The sequence below is a fragment of the Gavia stellata genome, chromosome 4, assembly GCF_030936135.1.
Source record: "Gavia stellata isolate bGavSte3 chromosome 4, bGavSte3.hap2, whole genome shotgun sequence".
Classification (NCBI taxonomy): Eukaryota; Metazoa; Chordata; class Aves; order Gaviiformes; family Gaviidae; genus Gavia; species Gavia stellata.
In genome coordinates this window covers 56281846-56304142 of record NC_082597.1, presented here as the reverse complement: position 1 = coordinate 56304142, position 22297 = coordinate 56281846, and the positions used below count along the sequence as shown (strand labels likewise).

The window sequence follows — 22297 nt, the reverse complement described above, 5'->3', positions numbered from 1 at the left end:
TTTAGTCAGATGACTATAGTACAGCAGGTTCCCTAAAAGCATGAGATACTTTTTATAATTATTGACCAGATGTAGGGTACTTGTCAGCCACAACGGGCTGCTCTCTACCGTGTTTTGTACTTAAAATACACTAGGAAGCCCCAGCTCATTGATACAGTCCACGCAAAGAAAACGGAAGGAGTATGAGCTACTACACTGCAACAGCCTTTAGGCCATCTCTGAGCAGTTTAGCTTTACAAGTAGGAACAGTTCAGTTAGTTGCAAATGCTTCCCCAAGGGAACAACAATTATAGACATTCCTATATTTAGCTTTGTCAGCAATTTTATTTTTCTTAAAAAGTCAGTATTTAAAAATAAGCGAGGTAAGATATTTCCCCTTGTGCACTGCCATAAGATTTCTGCTCCACATACACCTCTTACAGAAGTCTCGTCTGGTTTCAAGAAGAAAAAAGGGTTGTGCTATGTGTACTGGTCTTGGCTCCATCCGCTGCTACACAGTAGCCACTACCTGCCTCATACATGGTCTACGCTGTTCCATCACTTACTTAAAGCAGCAACTCCAGCAGTCTGCATGCGCACACTGTGTGGTGAACCGACATGCCTTACCCTCCGTAGACTAAACCATTCAGAAACACAGTGTTACTCACACCTGTTTGTTAGAGGCTGAAGCTTAGCAGAAATACTGCAACGCAGAGTAAGCTAATGGGTGGGTTAAAAAAGCCCTGAGCAGGCAGACATTGAGATAAGGGGGATTTCTTTTTTTTTTTTCTTTTAAACATCAAACAGGAACTACAGTTGTACAATCACATTTCAAGAAGTAATACCACAAAAATGAATGTGTTAAGAGTGGAATAATAAAATAAAAGTGGGGAGGAGAAGCAGAAACACTAAGAATTAAGCCATTATTAAACAAAAATGTGGTGTTTTGAAATGAAACACAGGTATTGAAACTATAATCTCAACTGAAGCTAGACATTAATTCCCCCGACTTCAACTTTCCTATTCCACGCACACTTGAAACTCATGGGCATTTAGACCAACAGTCTTTCTATAGCTTGCTGGACAGACTGGATCTGAGGCTTTAGCTGTGATCCCTCCTTGATGGTGATGGAACAGGCAATGACAGGCCGAGAAACACCACATGCCCGGCCCAGGGCTTGCTTGGAGCGCACAAACACATAAGGTACATTCTTGTCCTCACAGAGAAGAGGGAGGTGCAGGATGATCTCCAAGGGCTCTGCATCTGCTGCCATCACAATGAACTCTGCTATCCCTCGGTTCAGTGTTTTGGTGGCTGTAAAAGAAACTGAAGAGTAAGTCTAGGTCCTTCTGGAAAGCACATCTAATGAAAACCATTAGATGTTGAAATTGGCATGAGCAAGGAGATCCAGTGGTAGCATGAGGACAGGCCAAAGGAAAGTGGCAGCTATTACAGGGCCAGGGAGGGGGTTATTCATGCTGGGTACTGTGCCCAGCATTGCCCTCAAGCACAGTGGAGAGATTCACAAGGGAGCGAGGCCAGCCCAGGGCTGCTGACAGGCAGGGGGCTGGGGTGCACCACGGATGAGGGGAGGCTGAAGGAGCTGAGTTTGTTTAGCCTGGAGAAGAGAGGGCCAAGGTGGGAGTGGAGGGGGATGCAGCTGCTGTCTTCTACTACTTCAAGGGGATTGCAGAGAAGATGGAACCAGACTGTCCTCATGAGTGCACAGGAAAAAAAGACAAGTTGCTGACTGTGACTGTTGCCTCAGAGAGATTCTGGGGACATGCTGGAATTTTTTATTTCCTCACACCCCTTATGAGAGAGGTTTAAGCCATGGGACATGGGTCCTGAGAGACTGTGGAGTTTCTATCCTTAGAGATTTTTTTTTTTTTTTAGAAGTTTGACTAGGCAAAGCCCCAAGCAACCTGATCCAACTGTTAAGGGAGCCTCTCTCTGACCAGGTTGCACTAGAGACCTCCAGAGCTCCCCTCAAACCGAAATTTTTTTATGATTCTAAACTGGCTAGGCATCTGGTAATCCCAGTGCCACACCACCAGCACAATCACAGGACACGCACCAGGAACACAGTTTGGGCATCTATCAGAACTGTATACAAATGTTGAAAAGATTACAGCTTAGTTCTGTCACCAAATATCACTTAAGCAGGCTAGAAGGAGGAGGAAGGAGAGGGACAATCACAATATCCAGATCTATGTAGTGTTAGCGGCCCACCACTAAAGAGAAGAGACAACCTCTAGCCACAGCTCACAAAGCCCTTACTATGATTTCTAGCACACACTGCAACACACAGGTCTCACCTTCATTGGCTCCTTTGCGTAGCTGCTTATAATTGCAGGATTGCTGCACAAGATCCAGTAGCGTTTTGGTGAGCTGTGCATCAGCCAGAGGGTAAGCTTTGGGATTCACTTCTGCTTCACTCTAGAGAAAGGGGAAAATAAAGAGTATTACAACAGGAGCAAAGGGGACTTTGTTCAGAACAACACCACATAGGCATCGTGTCCACCACATAGGCATCGCGTCCACCACATATATTGACTACTGGAGTCACCTCACCATTCTCAGTTGCTCTGCACATACACCAAAAATCCCACTGCATTTTATTCACAAAAAGGGATTCTTCTCATATTCTAAGTAGACAGTATCTCTACTCACACAGACAGCCAATTTAGATCCTACAAACTAGCACCAGTGAATTCACAGAGCAGTCTTCAGGCATTTGCTACTACAGATACTATATAAAATTAAGTGTTTCAGTGCAGAAGGAACAAGCTCCTGCCAGCAGCGAATCAGCAAGCTCAGACATGAATTTTAAAGAAATCCCAAGAGCACATATCAGGTTTACTTCTGCAAATCACAAGTAGCTTCTGAACGTTAATGTCAATGGCGTAGTGGAACAGCAACGAAGTCACAAGCGGCATTAACGACCGGCACTGACAGAGAAGCAACTTCTCCAACTCCCACCGCTGCAGCCAAGGCAGAAAGGCAGGCGTCCCCAGCACCTAGCAGGGGTGACCCCACGCCGCGACGCTCTGCCGCCCGCCCTCACACGCCCTGCCCCAGCCGTTCTCCCGCCAACCGAGCACATGCTCCCGCTCCCCGCGGGGGCCCAGCGGGGCCGGGGCGGGAGACCGGGTCCGCCATGACTAGGCGCCCCCAGGACCGCCAGCCCCCCGGGCATCCTCCCTCCGGGGCAGCGCGCCAGGCAGGAGACCCGCAACCAGCCACAGCTCTGCCCGCCCGCCCGCGGCGCCCGGCCTCCACGTGCTCCCTGCCCCGCAGACGCCGGAGAGGCAGCGTCCCTCCGCCCCAGGGCCCCGCGACGAGGCGCCCCCTGAGGAGGAGGCCGGCGCCCGGCCCCACTCACCATGGCCACGGCCTGGGCTGGGCGGTGCGGTGCGGTACGCGGCGGTGCGGCCCGCTCGCTCCTCTCGGGCCGAGTGCGCCGACGGGAAGGAAGCGAGCGCGCGCCTGCGCGTTGCGTCGCCGCCGGAAGTCAGGCGGCCGCGAGCCCGGGGGCGGGGCCAGGGGCGGGGCCGGGGCCCCGGCCCCCCGCGCCGTGCGGGGCCGCGTGGCGAGGCCGGCGGGGGCGTGGCCGGGCTGTGCCCGGCAGAGCCCGAGGCGGGGCGGCGGTCAGGGCCTCCCTGTGCCTCGGGTCTTCATCTGTAGCGGTGAGGGTGGCAGCACGGAGCTGTTTCTCCAGGGCGCAGTGGGGATGCACAGATTACTACAGGGGCGCGGGCACTGCAGCGATGCACGCCGTCACGCAGAATACAACCGGAGGGGCACTGAGAAACCCCACCTTGTTTATTTCCCCTCTGCCGAGCCACGCTCGGTGCCTCAGGGCCGCCTACCGCTCCCCGGGGCGCTCACGCTACGCAGCAGCACCTCACGAGGAGCACCGTTCCTACGTGACCCCGCTGTGCGTGTGGGGGTGACCTGTAAAAGGCCCTATAAAAGCGCGCAGCCCTGGGGAAGAGGAAAGCAGGGGGGGTAGCCAGCCTCCTCAGGCTCCCGCCCCGGAGCTGCGGGGAGGGCACGGGCGGACGCGAGGGGACGCGCCGCCTCGCGCCGCCTCAGGCAGCGGCCCCGCGCATGCGCAGGGCGTGGCGCCGGGCGGTGTCTGGGCGATGGCGGCGGGGTGCGGTCGGCTCTCCGGCGGGCACGGGGAGCGCTGGGCCCTGCCGCTCCGCCCGCCGCTCTGCCTCGCCTGCGCTGTGGAGACCCTGGGCGACGGCAGCGCCTCGGTGGGCAGCGCCTGCCCCGCCCGGGGCCGGGCCGAGCTGGCCTCCGCCGGTCGGCCGCGGGGCGTCGGTCCCTCGCAGCCCGCACTGCGGCACCCCGTCGCGGTCCCCACCCTGCCGCCTTGGCCTTGCCCCCTCTCCTACGCTGAGTGTGGGGCTGGCGGCTGTCCAGGTGTATCACCTTGGCACTCGGCTCTTGGGGCCCTGGTGGCACTCTTCACCCCGGGGTGGTGGGAGCAGTGGGGTGGCTTGGACCCAAGTGCTAACAGGTTGTTGTCTGATCTGTAGCTGGTGCGCAAGAAGCACATCCTTTCGCGTCTCCACGATGCCCTGGCCCGGCAGGCACTGCCAGTCATCCAGCTGCTGGCACCAGATGAGAGGGTCTGCATTCATTTGATAGGAACTCTCTTTGGTAAGAGCTTTGCTGTGGCCTAGTACAGCAGCAAGGAGAAGGCAGTTACGTTTTTTTGAATAGATTCATAGACGTGAAGCTTCTCCGCGTTTGAAACAAACAAACAAGGCAAAAGAATATTGAGGTACCTAATCCCGTACTTCCACCATTCTGTGTTAGGTGCGTTACTACTTTCTGTGGAAAACTGACTGTCATTTGATTTAGAATGGGTTAATTTCCTTATTCCCCAAGGAGCAGGACTGGCACGTTCATAAAGCTCTTGCAATTTTCCAAGTATCTTGACATATCTTTAAAGCCTTCCTGGAAAACAGGGCATGCCTGGTGTATGATTCTTCCCTGAATGCCCTCCATTCTGGTCTCATGCCTTAGTGCTTTCTCACGTTGCTGAACTGTGGCTTTATATAAAGATTCATACAGAAATGAAAATGTGAGCTTAAAAAGGTGTTGCAGGATTTAATAACAGATGTGCAAAATAGGAATCTGCATAGTGTTTTTTTCACACCTTCACATTAGATTTCTAGAAATTCTTGTAGCTATAGGGCTGTAGTACCTGCTTCTTTATGGTGGGTCTGCCTCACAGCAGAATACAGCATTCAGTGGGATATCAGAAAGTGCCCTTCCAGTAACAGTCTCTGTGATCCTGAACATCTCTTACTGGTTTGTGTTTGCACAGCAGTGCTGTGGGAAAGGTCTTTGAAATGTCTAAAATCTTGACAGAGGAGAAATAATGGTCTAAATGAGGGAACAGTAAGGTAGGAAGAGAAAGCTGGAGAGTATGACTGCAAATGCCTTCAAAGAGCAAATATACTGGATTCCTTTAATTCCATGATCTCATTTGCACATCACAGATAATTCTTGTTCTTTGGAGGAAAGTGACTTACAAGCCCCTTCCCCTGCCTTGATACAGTGAATAATTCATACAGTGTTTTCCCAGTTGATTTCCCAGCACAAACTGTGTTGTGCATGTTTTGGGAGTAGCTTTGTTAGAAGCAGAACTTTGTGCAGGATTACTTTTCTCTGTCGCACACGTTTTTGTTGAGTGCTTTCTGCGCACATAGTCCTATACAGATGGGGAGGAAGTGGTGCTTATGGCCAATTCAGTTCTACACTGTGCGACCGTAACACAAAATACCCCAGAAGACAGGGGAGCGGTGCTTGCATTTCAATGCTTTTGTCTGTTTTTAAATAATTATTCTCTCTCTAAGAAGCTTTGCAATTGGATGATTTGGGGACAGCTTTGGGATTTTACTGTACTTGGTGTCCTAGAGCAGTTGGAATCCCAGTCTAAGCTTGGGGCTACAAATAATGACATGTACACTTCTGATAGAGCTTGAATGAACCGACGATCATTTGGTGCAAGAGTGAAGAGGGACCCCCACAGGTTTAAGCAATGCTGTGGAGGAAGTATTAACAGTAAACTCAGGAAAATACATTCATTTTTGGAGAGACGATATTGGGATAAGCACAGACAGAAGAAAGACGGTTAAGAGAACAGAGGTGTAGTGTGGAGTGTTATGTATGAGGAGATAGGTAAGCCTGAATTTCATGCAGCTAATATTGCAATGTTCACTAATGCTGTATGCAAGTCTTTTCCAAAGTTTAAGGAAGTTACTGAGGATTGAGCAGATGAGGCAGGAAATAAGTAATTTCTTCACCTTCAATGTCACAACATTGCTTTAGTTGGTCAAATTTCTGAGAGGTCATGGAGTCTCTGGAGGGGAGGTAATTTGATTGGATGTGTTGAAACAAGTGGTTTGGTGTGGCAGAAGTGGGGGTCTGAACCAGATACCTGATGCTGTAGGTACCTGAAGTTGGAAGGAGCTGGGAAGTAAGAGTTTCTCATCTGTTGGGGTATAGTAGAGTGAGGCAGTGGCTTATTTTCATATACCCAATCTTACACTCTTGTACAAATGACTTGTGAAGTGGTGCCTTCAGGTTCAATTTAAAGTTGGAATAGTTTCCATATGCTTTAAACCTGGTGTTCAAATTTGGTCTCAGGATTTTAAGTACTGTGGAGGGAGAAGACTGTTCATGGTAATTGGTATGAATGGAAGATAGACAGGACAAATCACAGCTGGGCTCTAACTTCTGTCATTCTGGAGTGTTGTTTCAGATATGTAATACTGGATACACGCAGTGAGATGTGGTAATGGTAGCAGTTACATATTTACTTACATAGGTGGAGCCATTGACTTCAACCATGAAGTACATAAAAATTTGCAAGAGAACCAAATGCCTTCATGTCCCTGTGTCCTGCTTATGGAGGCACCTTTTGCAATGCTCCCTGAGAGTATCCACCTTCCTCTGACAAAGTCAGGCTGGTGTCATGTGAAGCAGGGAAAACAAAACAGTTCTGAAAAAAAATTGCAGCTCTTTTTACAAGAAGGCATTACAGCACTGATGATCACAAGCAGGAATGAGTTCCATGACTGATTGTGGTTTATCTTTTAGGAATGTTGCATACTGTGGAAGACAGTGGTGCCCTGGACCTATTCGTAGAAGGTGAGAGGCAGATGCCGTGTCTAAATTACTGGCAGTGTGTGAAGGGAGGCTCTGTCTTGTCTGATAACTATAATGAGATGCTCAGCTTCTACCCAGCTTGAATTGGAAAGAGCATCTATTTTCTATCTATGCAACAGTGACAAGCAGACTCTTCCAATATTTGGGGGCAGGGTAGTGTGTGCAGATTTAAATGTTTAGCATTTCTCTCACAGGTTCTGTGTGTGCCATGAATTTAGTGTCCAATGGGTAACAGTGGTAAATAATGCCTCATCTTTGGACCTCACTGAAGCCTCAAAGCAAATGGAAATCTTCCTGTAGGCTTCAGTGAGCTTCGGGATCTACTTTTTTCTCCTCAGGACAGAGAGTATTTGGGATTTAGCTGCAGATTCCTCTTTATGAGCAGTCCTTCATTTGAAATCTGAAGGAAACACCTGCAGGGCTAACAAAGGAATCTCTGCAGCCCAGCTAACCTTGGGTGTCTCTGCTGAGTCTAGTGATATTAGCAATGCAATGATTTCCTCCTCTCCAGCCATGAAAGGTGAAAGGAGGTGTGACCAGCTCCTTCCAGAGGGGTTTCAGTTTTCAGGCACTTGCTTGAAATAGTGTTGAAAAGGTGAGAAGTCTTTCTGTCATGTTACCATTCTGTTGAGAGATGGATGCTCTCAAACAGGGGAATTTTAACTTAGTGTTACCTAACTCTTGAAAGTTTTTAGAGATTCTGAGAGTTCAGGGCAAGAAAGGGCTGTTAAACCATCTATAAATCACCTGTCTCAAGATATGTCTCTGCTGAGATGTGTAGCACTTTAGCTAAAGTAGGTCTCCTAGAACCTCCAGTATTGCCCTGGATATACCAAGAGATGGTGAACCTAGAAGTCTCTGGTGGTTTTTTTTTTTATGATGCTTTCCTAAAATACAAATCAAAAGAGTGTGTTTTTCAAATAAGTCATGCCATGACAGCAAGATACATCCAAGACAGCCTTACCAAATCCTATGGAACAGTGTTCTGCACAGTGTCCCAGTAAGGGGGCTATTGTAAAAACTTTATCTGCTGAATATTCAGGTGCCCAGGTTCTAAAAATACCAGAAGAGGAACTTTGCTTCCTGAAACTGGTTCACTGGTATATGTGTGGCAGCAGAGGCAGCCTGCCAGCATCAGGCAACTCCCTTGTGATTTTGTTAGGGAAACCCCATGATATGTGCAGCCAGTGCCTGGTAAACATACTTTCTTGTTGATTCCTCTTATTAGGACAGAGCAGACAGAGTTCTTAAAGTTGCAGTGAACCAAGAATAATAGCCCTCACTTGGGGCTGAGGAGGTGAACAGTACCACTGTGGTGACTGGGGCATTGCTTTCTGGCAAGGTATATGGGATAACTGCAGTGGGGAGGAATGGCTGATAGACTGCACCGATACCTCAGGGACAGTACCAGCTGGAGGAGGAGTTCTTAGTCTGCATCTAAGGATACTCAGCAGTTTCAGTTCTGATATCTTCTCTGTAAAGATACGTTTTTAAAGGCCAATTTTCATACTGTAGGAAGCCTGCTCTATTCAATTACCAGAAATTTTTATGCTTTTAAGCTAGGGCTTTTTTTCCTTCCTGGTTCCTTATGTTTACTTGGTGTCCTGATGCTCAGTTTGTTACTTGCAGTTCATTTCCATGCATGGTTTGTAGTGCAGCTAGAACAGGACTGCTGTAATGTTGCTGCAGAGAGCTCGGGCTTGGCTATCAGAAGTAATAGTGCTGGGAATGCTGATGTTACCCTGCTCTCTCAGCACCTCTGTGCTCATTTAATTTCTAAGCAGTTTGTTCACTGGTCTGCTAAAGCCCTGTGGAAGATGGATTGTGAATGCTTTTAGGTGTGAATTACTGATCCTGTTTCTTCTGTCTAGTTCTGGTGCAGCTTGTAGTGGAGCTGAAGTCAGAACAGTACTTATGCTGCATTTTGGATGAAAGCCAAAAAGAGGTCAGTGAAGATTAATTCCCTGCCCTTCCTTTCAATCCTTCAGACGTTGAGGAGATGGGAATGAGTGGCCTTGCAAGACTGCAGCTACTGCGCTGGGATGCAGCCTCTGCTGCAGTGGGATGTCCTAGTGCCAGCTCTCCTGCTGTGATTTTGGCAGCGTTGGTGTCTACCCTGGAGTTTTCCTATTGTTCCTGTGATGCCTTGCAGCCATATGGCTTTGTGATGCTCTTGTGAAGCTGTGTGGCTTCCTCAAATTCTTCTTTTCCTACCTTACTGTTTCAGTGATATGGGGAGCTTTCCCACCTTGTGCCATGGGCTCTTACTCTCTTCATTCCTAAGTTTGTGATAGTCACATGGGGTACGAAAAATTGGGAAGTAGCGAAAGCGCGGAGAAGTTCAGCTGGTTCATCTGCTCATGTAAGAGCTGGAGGGGAGAGAGAGGAAAAGGAGCAACAAGGAAGAGATTTCTTGGATTAATTAAAAGACATTTTGGAGACTTAGTGGTGTGTTCAGGGTTTTCCTGTGGTTTATCCTAAGTGGTAAAGAGGACCCAGCTTAGGAAAAGATTCTGTTCTGGAGGATTATGCATCACCGAGAGCTTGCTGGTTTGGGTGCATTTCTGTCTTTGGACTGTGTCCTCACCAGTGAAACATTTTCGTTCTCTGTCTCCTCTCAGCTGTGCAAAGCAACTACCATGAGAGGCAGCCTGCCCACATTCACTCTCTTGGGCAAACTGGCAGATGCCATCCCAGGCTTTGCTGATACACTGGTGGTAGAGCACAGTAAGTAATGTCTCATGCCCAACTGAAGGGTAGTATTCACAGCCCTAATACACATACACATGCATGCGCTCTCCCGTCGCCTGTGAGAATTCATGAAGGTCACACAAGAAGCCCATCCAGAAGTTGGAGTGGCATTCAGGCCTCCTGGGTTGCAGGTCAGTACCTTCATAGCAGGCTTGTCATTGTGTTCTTAGCCAGCCTGGTGAAAACAGCCTCTGTGAACTGGGGTTTGTGGGTCTGCCTCACAGGCAACATACATTTAGCTTTTTTTTCCCTTGGTCCAGCCCCTGGGGGTCTGGTGAGCAAGCTTAGCTGTTTGTGGAAGTAGCTGGGATGATGGATCTTCATATGGTGAACAGCGAGCTCCTCTAGCCATTTATTACTGTACCTCTGTTCAGAGGGACAGATGGTGGTGAGCACATCACCTAATTGTGGCATTCATTAATCTGCATACACCAGTCTGTCCAGTGGGCTTTTGCCAGTTTTCAGTGGAAATAGGTTGGTGCTTTTAAAAAGTCAGTTCATTGGTGTGAATGTTTGCCTTTCTGTTCCTCACACTAGGTAATTTAGTGGATCATCTGCTAATGGGCTTGATGTACCCAAATGAAGGTATAAAGGCTGCTGTCTGCTATTTGTATGGCAAGCTGTACTCCTCTCCTACTGGCATAGAAGGGCTCTCAGCACACTTTGAAGAAAAGCTGTGTGGTCTTTTCTTGAATACCTTGGGGTGTGCACAGACAAAGGAGCTGCAGGTTAATTGTTTGGGTAAGACATTGCTGAGAGAAATTGCAAGGTGCAAGGGAAGGCTTAGAATGAGGAAGAAATCCTTGGCTGGTTTAGACACTGTAATGTGGGTTGTTCCCTAGAGGAGCTTTTTGCTGCTTGTCTGAAGCAGTCAATCCTTTCTGTTGCTCCACAGCAATCAAATGGCCCAGACCTGCTGCTGAGCTCCCTCAGGCCTCCATTATCCCTTGAGCCCCATGTTTGCCTAGCACTGACTAATCTTCAGAGTCTCTTCAGAGCTTGCACTGTGGCCTGGCCTGTCTCAATTTGATGTTTCATCCTAGGAACAGACCATCCCTCAAAGTGTCCAAATGCAACACTATGCACAGACAGGTGGGTTTTGTAGAGCGGTGGGATGGAGTCTAACAAACATGGTCTTCAGAGGTGGAGCATCGTGTTATTTAGGTTAGAAAGCTAATGTGGAAGTGGGACTTTCTTGCATTTATGCTTCCAACTGCACGTATCAACTGTTGCTGGGGAGCACAATTTCAGCCTTTCTGACATTGCTTGTTTGTAAACCATCCAGGGAATTCCTTTTTCTTGTAGGAGGTAAGCAGGAACTGGATTGCTACTCAGATCATCTACTCAGCTACTAGAAATGGATGATGATTCCTTTGAAAGTAGAATTCTATAGCTCAGACGATACCCCTTGTAAATTTGTACTGAGATGTACAGATGATTTGCATCAATACCTGTAGCAGTGCTCTATACTTTTATACTGAGGGCTTTTTGTGTGTGTGTGTGGTTATCCTTTAGCTAAACACAGCTGTTTCAGTAAGAGCCTGTGAAAGTAGAAGGAGAAATTAAATGCCAGTTCTCTAGGAAGTATTCCAGGGAGAATGCCTGCTTATTGTTGGGTCACTGACTGTAGCTTGGAGAAAAATGCAAGTCAAGAGCTATCCCAAGAAACAGTTTAAGGGGTGGGTACTGGAGCACAGAAGGTGATGCGAGTAGAGTGCTCCTGAGATCATGTCCCAGTGCACATGTGCGTGTCTCTGAGAAGGAACCCAAAGCAGGTCAGACACAGCAAAAAGCATCAGCAACAAGGGGTTGCAAGACATGGGGCTCATGGCAGTACCTGGGGACACAGTAAGAAGCAGCTCCCTAAACTGAAGGTGAGGGCCTTTGTTAGGAATGCAGGAAAGGGGAGGAAGTTGGCAACAAGTCTTAGGCTGTAAATACTCCTGTGTTAATATAATCCTTGCTATGCCCAGTGTGGTGCTCACTCTTGCTCCCCCTTTTTCAGGTTTGCTAAGGGAGCTGCTGAAATCTGACCATTTTGTATCCATTCTTATGAATAATTCAAAGAGAAAGGAGGATCGTGAGAACTCTGACTTTTTACAAGGGGAAAATCCACTGCCACTTGTTCTCAAAAAGGTGATTGCTGAAGTAGTAGTGAATTGTCGGTAGACGTAAAGAATTTGCTGGCCTGTATTGAATCTTTATCTGAGGCACTTGAGTATGCTTTTGCCAACACCAGCAATAGAGGCTGCAGTGGGAAATGGGGACACCCCCATAGATCACCTCATTGTTCATTCCTGCATCCTGGAGGGGGGAAATTTTGCTCCAGGCCTCAGCTGATTTTACTGACTCACACTTGAGGTCTGATACAGCACTTGTAGTGCCAGCTTGACTAAGCAGAGGGGCAGAGCTATTCTTACTCATAATCTTCTCTGTTGTGGTTCTCATTTTGCTTTTTTTGGAGTGTATTTGGTCCAGTGTTTTATCTTGCCTTAGCAAGTTTAATCTGTGAAATACATGCCAAAAGAGAGATCTTAATTTATGTTGATTTTAAAATGTAGAGAAAACTGTTTCCTACTCACATCTGCGTAGTTGACTTCCTCTCTCATTTTGACTTTTGTTTCCCAACAGCTCTTGTTGACCAGAGATGAGATGTTACAGGCAGCAAGTTCTCACTGTGTGGCTGCAGTGCTGGTTCACTCTCCCAGCAGATATGCTCCTGCTTTTATCCATGCGGATGTCCCAGGTGAAGCAATGCAGCAGCATCTTATTGTTCATCTCCCAATATCAAAGCACTCCCTGGCTGTTTGTTTTAGGAATCAGCCTGGCTTCATGAAATCCACAGATGGCATAATGTGTGTGGTGACCATTTTATACCAGTAAAAATGGCTAATGTAATTTTAGGAATAGAAGGGGAGAGTAAGTTTTCAACTGAAAGTATAGAAGCAGTATATACAGGCAGAATGGAGATTCCACAGCAAGAATTTGGACAAGTCCTTGAGGGCAAGGTCCTTCTTTCAGGACCTTAGATACTAGCCTAAACAGGCTGGGGTTCCAGCTTATCCTGCTAAATATTGTAAGTTTGCACAGAATTTGGTCTAGGATTTAGCTTTAGAATGTGGCTGTGGGAGATGGTTTATTATTTCTCTGTAATCCCAAAAGACAGAAATGCTTTCATTTTACAAATTCTTTGGGAGATGTAAAAGTTCTTAGGAAAATAAGATCACTGCATCTGTGGTAAAGCTTGCTTTGTGGCTTTGCATTTGTGCCAAAGGCTAGAGCCACAAATCAGCTCCTGCCTCCTGAATTTCTGCTGGGAAGATGCCTGCCTGCAGGACTCTGCTCTCCAGTCACCTTGTTTTGAAGCCTAGCATACCCCCAAGCATCCACTCCATTCTCCATTCCTGCCATTTCATAATACAACTATTCTCCCTGTGGCTGTTGCTGTGCTTCCTCATTTCCTCCTCCTTCTTCTGCTCTGTTCTAGCAGGAGGAGTCTGCCATGCAGTGAGCAGACTGCCTCTTACCAGGGTGACCTTATTTATGTGTATGTGTGTGTGTTTGCAGAATTCCTGTTTGAGTGTCTCTCGTGCAACAGTGAAATTCTCATCTGGTCAGTGTATTGCTGCCTGCTCCTCCTAACTGAAGAGCGCCTTTTCTTCTCGAAGTGTCACACAGTCTATGGTGAGTCATCAACCTTTCTGACAGAGTGACTGCAGTAATACTGTGGGCATTTGTTGTGCCGCTAGCTGAATTTCAGTGCTTTAGACACAATCACAATTTCCAGTCAGGATGGATAAAGAACTGAAAATGAGTACCTATCAGACATGTTTGTGATGTCCAACATAGCTTGAATTTACAGTGTCATTGTTCTAATGAGTTCCTGATGAGCATGTATTCATTATAATAACCAGTTATCATGACTGACACTACCTAAGTTACTATTAGGTGTTTCTGTGGATGTGCCAAGAGTGGATTTAGGAAGAAAGGCTAAATTCCTTCTGTTCTTCTGGTCTTACCTCCAGCAGTGGAGATTGGGGCCTATTACCAGGGAACTGAGTGAACACTGAGCAGTTTTGGGCAGTTGTTTCTGTCAGTGGTTCAGAAGAATAATTGTTCAAATCTTCCTTCCTTTTAAAAATTAATTTTGTTCCATCCTGGAATTTGGAATGTTAAAAGCCCTCTGTGACTTCTCTTGAACATGTGCAGGCATTGAATCTCTGGTGAGGAGTCTCCACGATGTCCTGCAGCTGAACAATGTGGAATTGCACAAACAAGGGCTCCTGCTGTTCACTGAAATACTGAAACGGTAAGGGAGTACCCCCATCAGACTTGCACAGGCAGAGTTTGGTGCCCCAAAATGGAGGCTGTGGTGCTTTTGCTTTTTGAGGTTTTTGTCCGACACCAAATATCTACACTCCCAGAGCCTTTGTGTTTGAAAGATGTTGCTGAACAAATGTATCTCCCTTACTCTTGTGAAGAAGGGCCTGATGGTTGTTTCCAAATGTCCCAGCTTGTCCTCTTTGCACATGCATCCACCAGTATATCTGCCTCTTCCTGCTTCCTTGCCAATCTGGGAGGTGAAATCTCCTTTCAGCTGTAGGTATACCAGGAGGAAAGGCTAGGAAGGTCCAGGCGTATGTGAGCAGGCCAGCTCCTGCTAAGTGCATCCCTGTGACAAAAGAGATTGTGCAAATTCCATGGCTTCTAGTCTTATATCATCATCTGAGCTAAATTCAAACAGCAAAAACAAATTCTAGTTTGAAATATTAATGTCTTCTGTCACTTTTTTCATCTTGTTTTCTGCTAAGGAATAACATACCCTGGCTTGTTTTCCTTCTGTGCTTCCTGTTCTTGTCTCTATGATCTTGTTCACGTCCTGTCATGCTAGTGACAGAGTCTTGTTTTTGCCACTTAGTTCCTCCAAGGGAGCCCTTGAGCTGAATTTTGGAAATGTCATAGTCAATTTTGTAGCAAGTGGCAGGGTAAAAAGGAGAAGGAGAAGCAGCAGTGCCAGAACAGTGTGATGATGCCAGTGTGGGATCTGTCAAAAAGAGAAAACAGGATGTGGGAAACACTAATTACAGCGTTTATGCTTGTAAAACAAAAAGAACGCTCTGTGCAACTACTCTCATTTTGTAGCACACTCATTCTATTTCTCTGAGCTTTGGAAATTATGTTTTATTTAAAACTATCTCATAGTGGGGAAAGGGGTTGCATTCTGGAACCTCTCCTCTTGGTTTTTGCTTGCAGCTGGATTCTCTTGAGTAAGCGAGCCCCACACTCTGGTGTGTGTAAGCAGGACGGACTGCTCCCCTTGGCAATATGTCAGGAATGGTGGGTAGCTCTCCCTGGATTGCCCCTTGTCTCTTCCAGCACAGCCAGAGTGGCAGGCACAGTTTGGGGCCCAAAGAGGAGAGGCTGCAGGAAGCTGCAAGAGTGCTGTCCTTCACACTTTTCTCCCAGGCCCAGAAGACATCATAGTGCACCATATTGCAAGTGGGTTTGTGCCTCTTGAATGAGTCAGCGATACTCCTCCATCCCTTCCTCCCTGCATGAGTCAGTGAAGACTTTTTGTTTTCCTGAAGTGTTTTACTTCAGAAGGTCAGCGATTAAAGAAAGGAAATACAGAGGGTTAATGGAATTGCAGTATAAGTAGAAACAGTTTGGAAGTTCAGCACATCACTTAATGGCTTGGGCCAGAGGCTGCTCCTGGTGCCTGAGTTCCACAGGGTCTTTTCCTTGTCTTGCTGATCTCACAGCTTTTTCTCACAGCAGAACATGAGGTGACTGCCAAGCTGGGTTTCATCCTGCTGAGTGTCTAAAAAGAGTGGTTCTGCCTTTGTTCACTTTTTGCCCTGTAGCTGGGCTCCTAGTGTAACTTCTGCTGAAGTTCACTTTCCTTTCCCATTTGTGCATGGGAGCATGTGCTTCTGGCTTGCTTTTTTCAGGCACGTCTGTGAAAACTAAGTAACAGGGAATACTTTTAGCTCCCAAGTCTGGCTCCTGTGATGCTGTGCTGCTTTTCTTGCTTCACTTTGGAGAGGCCCTCTGGCAGGCTGTTAGTGCCTCTTGTCCACATGTAGGTGCCTGTCTTCTCCCCACCTTCCTGACTGTAGCTGACTTGCCAGGACCCAAATGAGCACAATGCCATTTACACAGCTCTGTCCAATAATGAGATTAATGGCTTGTCATCCCTCCATGCTCTTGTGCTGAATGCTCAAAGGTGTTGGGCCACGAGATGATCAGACAACCAAAATGCTCACTATGAAGAAGAATTGTTCAAACAGTTGGATTGTGTTTATTTTCCTGATTACTTTTCAAGTTCATGAAAGTCCTTGTCCTTCTGACAGCATCTGGCATTTGAAGTGCTACAGGACTGTGAAAGAAGCTATTCTCATGGCATCGTCCTTGTTCTAGGATGGTCATGTTTGCTTGTTTACTCAGAAATATGAATTGCCAGAAATATGAATTGCCAGATGAACCTGAAAATGCCAGAACAGATGGCCTCAGCATAGAGTCCTAAGCAGAGAGATCAAGCCTGTTTTTCTTGTGCTTTTCATGTCAGTGTTTGCTGGTGCAATCATACAGTTGTCCAAGCTGTGGGTTTTTTTCATCATAGTAGGGCTCCAGACCTGCTGAAGTTCACTCTTTGTAGCAAACCCTCCACCTGCTGAAGTTTGAGACTACATCCTTGAGAGCAGCTGGCTGTGAATACTGAAAAGCATGGCTGGAACCACGTGACTCAGCTGTCCATTTGGTGAAATGAGGAGAGGGCACTGCAGTTACTTAACTCTGACAATACTCTCCTTGTTTACTTCATTTCCTCTTCGCAGGCAACCAGTGGAAATCAAATTATTCACAAACCGAGGTGTATGTATAGAAGCCATTGATGTTTTGATGGACACAGTGAACTGCCCAGTGCTGGAGGTGGTAGTGGAGGCTGTGAGAGCTGTGGCAGCTTTCCTGAGGTAGGCAGGAAAGTATTTGCAGGCTTTTCTTCAGATGGATCTGTTGATACCATGTTCGTCTCTGCAGCTCCCCTGTGGCTGTGTAGGTGAATGTGCTCTGCAGTGGGATTTCTGGCTGAGACAGGCGTGGGTACAGCGGAGCTAGCTTCCCACCCACCTCAAAAGGCTGCCAGGGCAATGAAGCTGTGGTAGGCAGCAAGTTGCTGCAGCAAGGACCTAGCATCCCAGGCAGGCTTGTACTGCGGCTGCTGTGGCTTTGTCACTCTCTGCCCCATCCGGATGTATAAGAGCAAGCATAAGACTTTGTACAGTCATATGCTTCCTGACTGTAGTGGGAGTGGACAGCGAATGCAGTGAGGGTGTGTTTGGGCTCACATCTGGATGAAGGCACTGTTCAGACATTGTGACCTTAGTATGCTGTGCTAGAGAGAAGCGGCTATGGTATATTGCTGTCAGAAGAGCAGTTATTTCTGCTAGTGTTGCCTTCCCAGGTGGAATGTCCCCAGGAGGGAATGTGCATGCTGTCTTTCTCTCTGCTTGTTCAGGAAGGACCATCTGAGCTCCCCTCCAGTCCCATATGAAGAGCTGCAGAATCTGCTGGAGGCAGTGCTGAAGCGCTGTGCTGACCTTTCCCCACCACAGAGTAGCAAGAGGCATGCAGTAAGTCAAAAGTTGTTGTTGCATGTTGGTAGGACCAAGCAGGACAGGGATGATTCTCCTAGCACACTGTGTGCATGTTGTATGTATGTTCCATCCCCTTACCCTATGGCTGTTGGGTTCTCCGGTGTTTCTTTTGATACTCATGCCTCAAGATGGTATCAATCTTTGTCTTTGAAGTAGCTGAAGATGGATGCTGGTGAATGTTGTCTTTCTGAATTAAGGAAGACTTGTGGGGCACCACTTGAGCGCCCTGCTGTCTTTGTGTCCAGTACTCCAAGGTCATTTGAACTTCCCCTTCATCAGGCACCCACCTTGTAGGCTGTGTCAGTCAATCTATTTTTTTTTTTTTGCAATGAACATCTCTTGCTGTGCCTTCAGATCAAGAGGGTCATCATATTTGCACTGTGATGCCTTAGCAAGGGAGCTGTTAGTCACTCATTGAACTGCAAATCCTTTTCTGTTCCTGGAATACGTAGTTAGTGTGATGTGGTGTTGAGACCTATGCACTTCTGAGGACAGCCCCCATTACAGATGGCTAGTGAAAAGACAAGGGCTGAGTCTTCTTGCTCTAGGCTTAGAGCTATGTAGGTTTAGATCACATGTCTGTAGTGGCAACAGCATCTTGCTGGAGTACCAGAGCTCCAAATGTCTGCTGAAATATCTATAGGCCCAAATTCTGTGGTACCAGTTGTCTGTCTTCTCTGCCTGGAGAAGGCAGAACTGCTTTCTGACCCGTAGGCAGATGTTGGTCAGTCTGTTTGCTCACACACAGAGACTGGTGACCCATTCAGAATAAGGAGCTTCACAGGATGGAAATTAGGCGGATAGTAAGGACATCCAGGCTGTTTTTAATGGGAGAAAAGGGAAAATCATTGTACCTGTACTAAGGTATCTCAGCATCAAATAGAGAAGGAGTTCTGGACTGCCAGGCACCAATGCGTCGCCGTGCCCTCCTCTGGTAGTATTTGGAGATGATCACCACAACAGGTTAAGGCTTAAAGGCAGATTTTGAGTTCCAAGTGGTTCCTAGTTTGGGCAAATGATTAACTCTGACGCGGCATTTGGCTTCTGGCTGAACTTGGTAGGATGCTGTGTGGGAACAAGAGCTAGTACATGGATAGTTGCTTACAAATCTGAGCCAAAGTAGAGAACTTCTAAGATTTCAGTGCTGAGCAAGGGGAGAAACTGTTCAGCATTGTCTCATGAGTAATTGGAAGAAACAAAGCAAATAAAAATACCCAGTTTTCCCAGAAGGGTTTGAAGCTCCATTAGCTGAGCTGTTTAAAACTCAGATTAGACCAAACCGTGGCAATACAGACTGTAAAAACAGGGCAGTGCAGAACTAGTAGCTCTGTAACTCTGCCCTCCCTAGGAAGAGCACAGAAGCTCTCTAACTCTGCCCTCCCTGGGGAAAGCACAACAGTAAAAAAATGGTCATGTGAAAGAAAGCGAAGGGAAATCTTTTGTTTCTCCTGCTGCTGATATCAGAGAAGAAAGCTATTTTTTCCAACAGTGAACATAAGATTTTAAAGACTTCTCTCCTTTAACAGGGTGATCTCCTATTCTCAGTATCTCAGAGTCACCCAGCAAACAGAAATCTCAGCAGAGTTCCTCAGAGACAGGGCCAGTTCTTGCTCAGCACCCTGGAAAGTTTCAGAAATGCTTGCAGGTGAGGACAAGTCAGGGAGGTGGGCGGGTGGGTGGTGTGTGTGTCTATGTCCGTCCATCCTTCTGTCTTTGTAACTGAGTTCCTCTGCCCAACCCCACCAATGGAGTATCACAGGTGAGTTCAACGCATGGCACTTGTCAGTGAAACAAAAGAAGGAAGGATATGTAATGATAGTGAAAATTTTGTGACACCTCTATGTGTCTTCCAAGAAATTTGCCTGGGACCTATCAGTTTATATCGTGTCTTTGGCCTTTGAGGAACTGCTTGAAAATTAGCCAAAACTGGTGACGATGTAAGAATGGTTGGAAGGTATGTGTGAAACCGTATTCTTGTGCCCTGGGGTATGTGGTCTCACTGCCAGAGGGGATTAACCATTTAACAAATGTGTATCTGCTCCAAATGCTGGCCTTGGATTTGCTCATGTCTGTGACCTGTTACTGCAAGTGTGTTTATAAGCACCAACTTTTCCTGTTTTTCTGGATGAGAGCTATCTCTCACCCTTAGCTGCACAGAAGACGGTGATGTATGAAACCGTATCTGTTGTTGGGGAAGTCTGGCCAACTTAGTTATTTTGCCTTGCATCACTTGCAGAGGTAGTTCAGTCAGAAGCAGGTGTTCCTGTCTGCACTGATCCAGTGTCTTGGGGTGGTGCTACAGGGCACTTGGGTTCTGTCATGGTTTTTAGATCAGCTGAATGGTCCCCTGGCTGATTTTCATGAGGTTTGCTGTGTTGTGCTCCAGGCACTCTGGCCTGGCTGGGAACCTTTAGTCTTGCCATGCTAGGGCTTCCCACAGCAGATACTTTCTTCACAGAAGTCTTCCTTTCCCAACTTGTACTGTTGTGCAACATTGCTGACTTTTAATAGCTTCACTCAAGACGTAACTCTGTGTGATTTGCCAGATTCCTGTGTTTCCAACCCATCAAGTGTTTGTGCAGTCCTTAATGGTGAGAGTTGTGATAGAAATGTAGTATTTCCCGACTTCCTTTACAGAGTGAGGAGGATTCCTCTCTCCTCTGGTATCCGATGTGTGTTTGTAGGTTAGCAGTGGAATTCCAGAGTGACCCCATGGCCCAGGGGAATGCTTTCACTGCCCCCAATTCCGAGAGCAAGGACACACTGAACAACTTCTCTGAGTTCCTGTTGAGGATTTGTGACAGTCTCTGCATCCCCATGGTCATGGTAGGGTTTCTTTTGAACTTGGTCTATTCCTTGGGTACCTGGAAAGGTCCTTTCAAGAACCAAGAGTGGGTTGCACAAGGATTTTTTGGGTAAGAGAGCATGTAGAGTAAACCAAGAACACCTGTGGCATTAGACACCTCTCCAGAGCCAAATGTGGCATTATACAGTTCATGCAAAATGGGAGTGTATGGTCTCAGAGGGTAGAGAAATTCATAAAGCTTCCATGTAGATGGCAGTGTCTTTCTTCAGACTGTGCAATCCCCATAGCCTACCTGCCATGTTATCTAATCCATGGCTGCTGTGGATGTTGCAGAAAATGAAGAGTGCCTGAACTGTTGTTTCCCCTTCTGCCACTTTTTCAAAACTTGACCTGTGTCCCAGAAAGGAGCAGTATTTCGCATCTGCAATTTTGTTTTCACACTTCTTTCTAGAAGGTATTGGGGAGGCTGCCCAGTCTACACAGCAAGGGCAGTACTAAGCATTGTCCCTCAGTAAGGCCAGGGACACGGTTTAAAAAGCAGCTGTGAAGAGTCATGTGTGCTTTAGTGCTCTATACAGACCTGTCACTAAGACACTTTGAGCAGAATTGTCGAAATAATGGGACCCTGGTTGTGGTTCTAAATGTTGAGTAAATTTTGCTTGTGCTTTGCCACAGGTTTAGGTGTATGGATTCTTGCAGTTGTTGAGAGCTTGGATATGTTTTGTTTTGCTTTTTTTTTTAACTAATCTCTTGGTAGGCAGCTGTAGTGGCATTGCTGTTCTCCTCCCTGAAGGGAGTGTGCAGTGCGTGTCCAGTTTGGCAAAGCTGGAGTCAGTGTGCTGTTTCTTGCTTATTGAACTTGGGTAAAAATTAATGGACTGTGAGAAAGTTGTCCAGTGACCTTCTACAAGAGTGAGTTGAGTCGTTCTGTTCTAAACAGTTTAGGGCTGGATTCTGTAGAAAGCTTAAATGCCTGTCTTTGCCACTACTCAGTGAAACACTGAAGCACAGGTATTAAGTGTTACTGATGTCAGCTGCACTTAAGCATATGTCCTATGTTGTCTGCCACACTGGAGAGTTAGCCATCTGACCTGTAAGAGCAGTTACTTCCAGTGCAATATGGGCAGTAATGTCAGTCACTGTGCATTAAGGCCTAATTGGTTGCCAGCTGGAAACACAAAGAAGTTTCTTGTTTGATGTAATGTCTTGCAGAGTTAGCAGCACAACTCATAATGCTGGCAGAGGGGAGAGTTAGTTGCTTTCAAAGTGCTCTGTAAGCCTGTGTACTTGCTGACAGGCATTTTGGTAGAAAAACTGTTACTCCATTTGTTTGGATTTAGAAATCTAACTTTCTGGGCAGGCAGGAGGCTGGAAGAAAGATGCTGCTTTCAGTGTTTATTGCATATCACACACCTGATCTTTTCTTCTCTCCACAGAACTACCTGGAAAGGGCTGTGAGCCTGTCAGTGATGGAGGTTTTCATCTCAACACTTAACACCCTCTTCACAGTGGTGCCAAACATGCGGAATAAGTTCTCCAAAAAGCTGGGTACGGGGGTAGCGTGGGATCATGTTCTCTGTGCTCTTAACTGATGGAACTTGCTGCTGCTGCATATTACTGAGTCAATGAGCTTAACGAGACTTTATGTGGAGGATTATATTACATGTTTATATGAGTAAGAATAGAATGCGCAGTCATGTTCAGCAGGATGAAAAAGTTATTTGGTGTAGCAATGATGATGGGACAGATTTTATTTTAGATAAGTGAGTTGTGTCAGCTTTACCCTTTCCTCTGGAATACTCAGAATTGGCTGTTCCTGTAGACAGGCATTATGATGGAATTGTTGGTGGGATTTTACTATGTAGAAATCCTATTTACTCTGTGTATTCCTTATTCTTTGCACATCAAAGA

The 22297-nt window shown here is 46.8% G+C and overlaps 2 protein-coding genes across 2 annotated transcripts in view; one reads left to right on the top strand and one right to left on the bottom strand.

The window, feature by feature from the left end:
* Nucleotides 1-300: 300 nt before the first annotated feature.
* SNU13 (small nuclear ribonucleoprotein 13) lies at nt 301-3433 on the bottom strand. The gene is made up of 3 exons (XM_059816235.1): nt 3366-3433; nt 2299-2419; nt 301-1294 (listed from the first exon to the last, which is right to left on the bottom strand). The coding sequence occupies exons 1-3, from the start codon at nt 3366-3368 to the stop codon at nt 1032-1034; spliced, it is 387 nt and encodes a 128-aa protein (XP_059672218.1). The 5' UTR covers nt 3369-3433; the 3' UTR covers nt 301-1031.
* Nucleotides 3434-4128: 695 nt separating this feature from the next.
* MEI1 (meiotic double-stranded break formation protein 1) overlaps nt 4129-22297 on the top strand; it is a 39282-nt gene continuing 21113 nt past the window's right edge. The window contains 17 exon segments of the mRNA XM_059816696.1: nt 4129-4245; nt 4531-4654; nt 7106-7156; nt 9046-9119; nt 9796-9901; nt 10463-10666; nt 11931-12061; nt 12557-12671; nt 13493-13609; nt 14135-14234; nt 15302-15376; nt 15378-15442; nt 16761-16896; nt 17442-17556; nt 19107-19225; nt 20265-20406; nt 21823-21934. Of these exon segments, the coding sequence (XP_059672679.1) occupies nt 4129-4245; nt 4531-4654; nt 7106-7156; nt 9046-9119; nt 9796-9901; nt 10463-10666; nt 11931-12061; nt 12557-12671; nt 13493-13609; nt 14135-14234; nt 15302-15376; nt 15378-15442; nt 16761-16896; nt 17442-17556; nt 19107-19225; nt 20265-20406; nt 21823-21934 (1903 nt within the window).

Coding starts and splice junctions, on each gene's coding strand:
- SNU13 (XM_059816235.1), bottom strand. Junction 1,295..2,298: donor ACGCAAAGGAGCCAATGAAG/GTGAGACCTGTG, acceptor TTTCTTTTACAG/CCACCAAAACACTGAACCGA.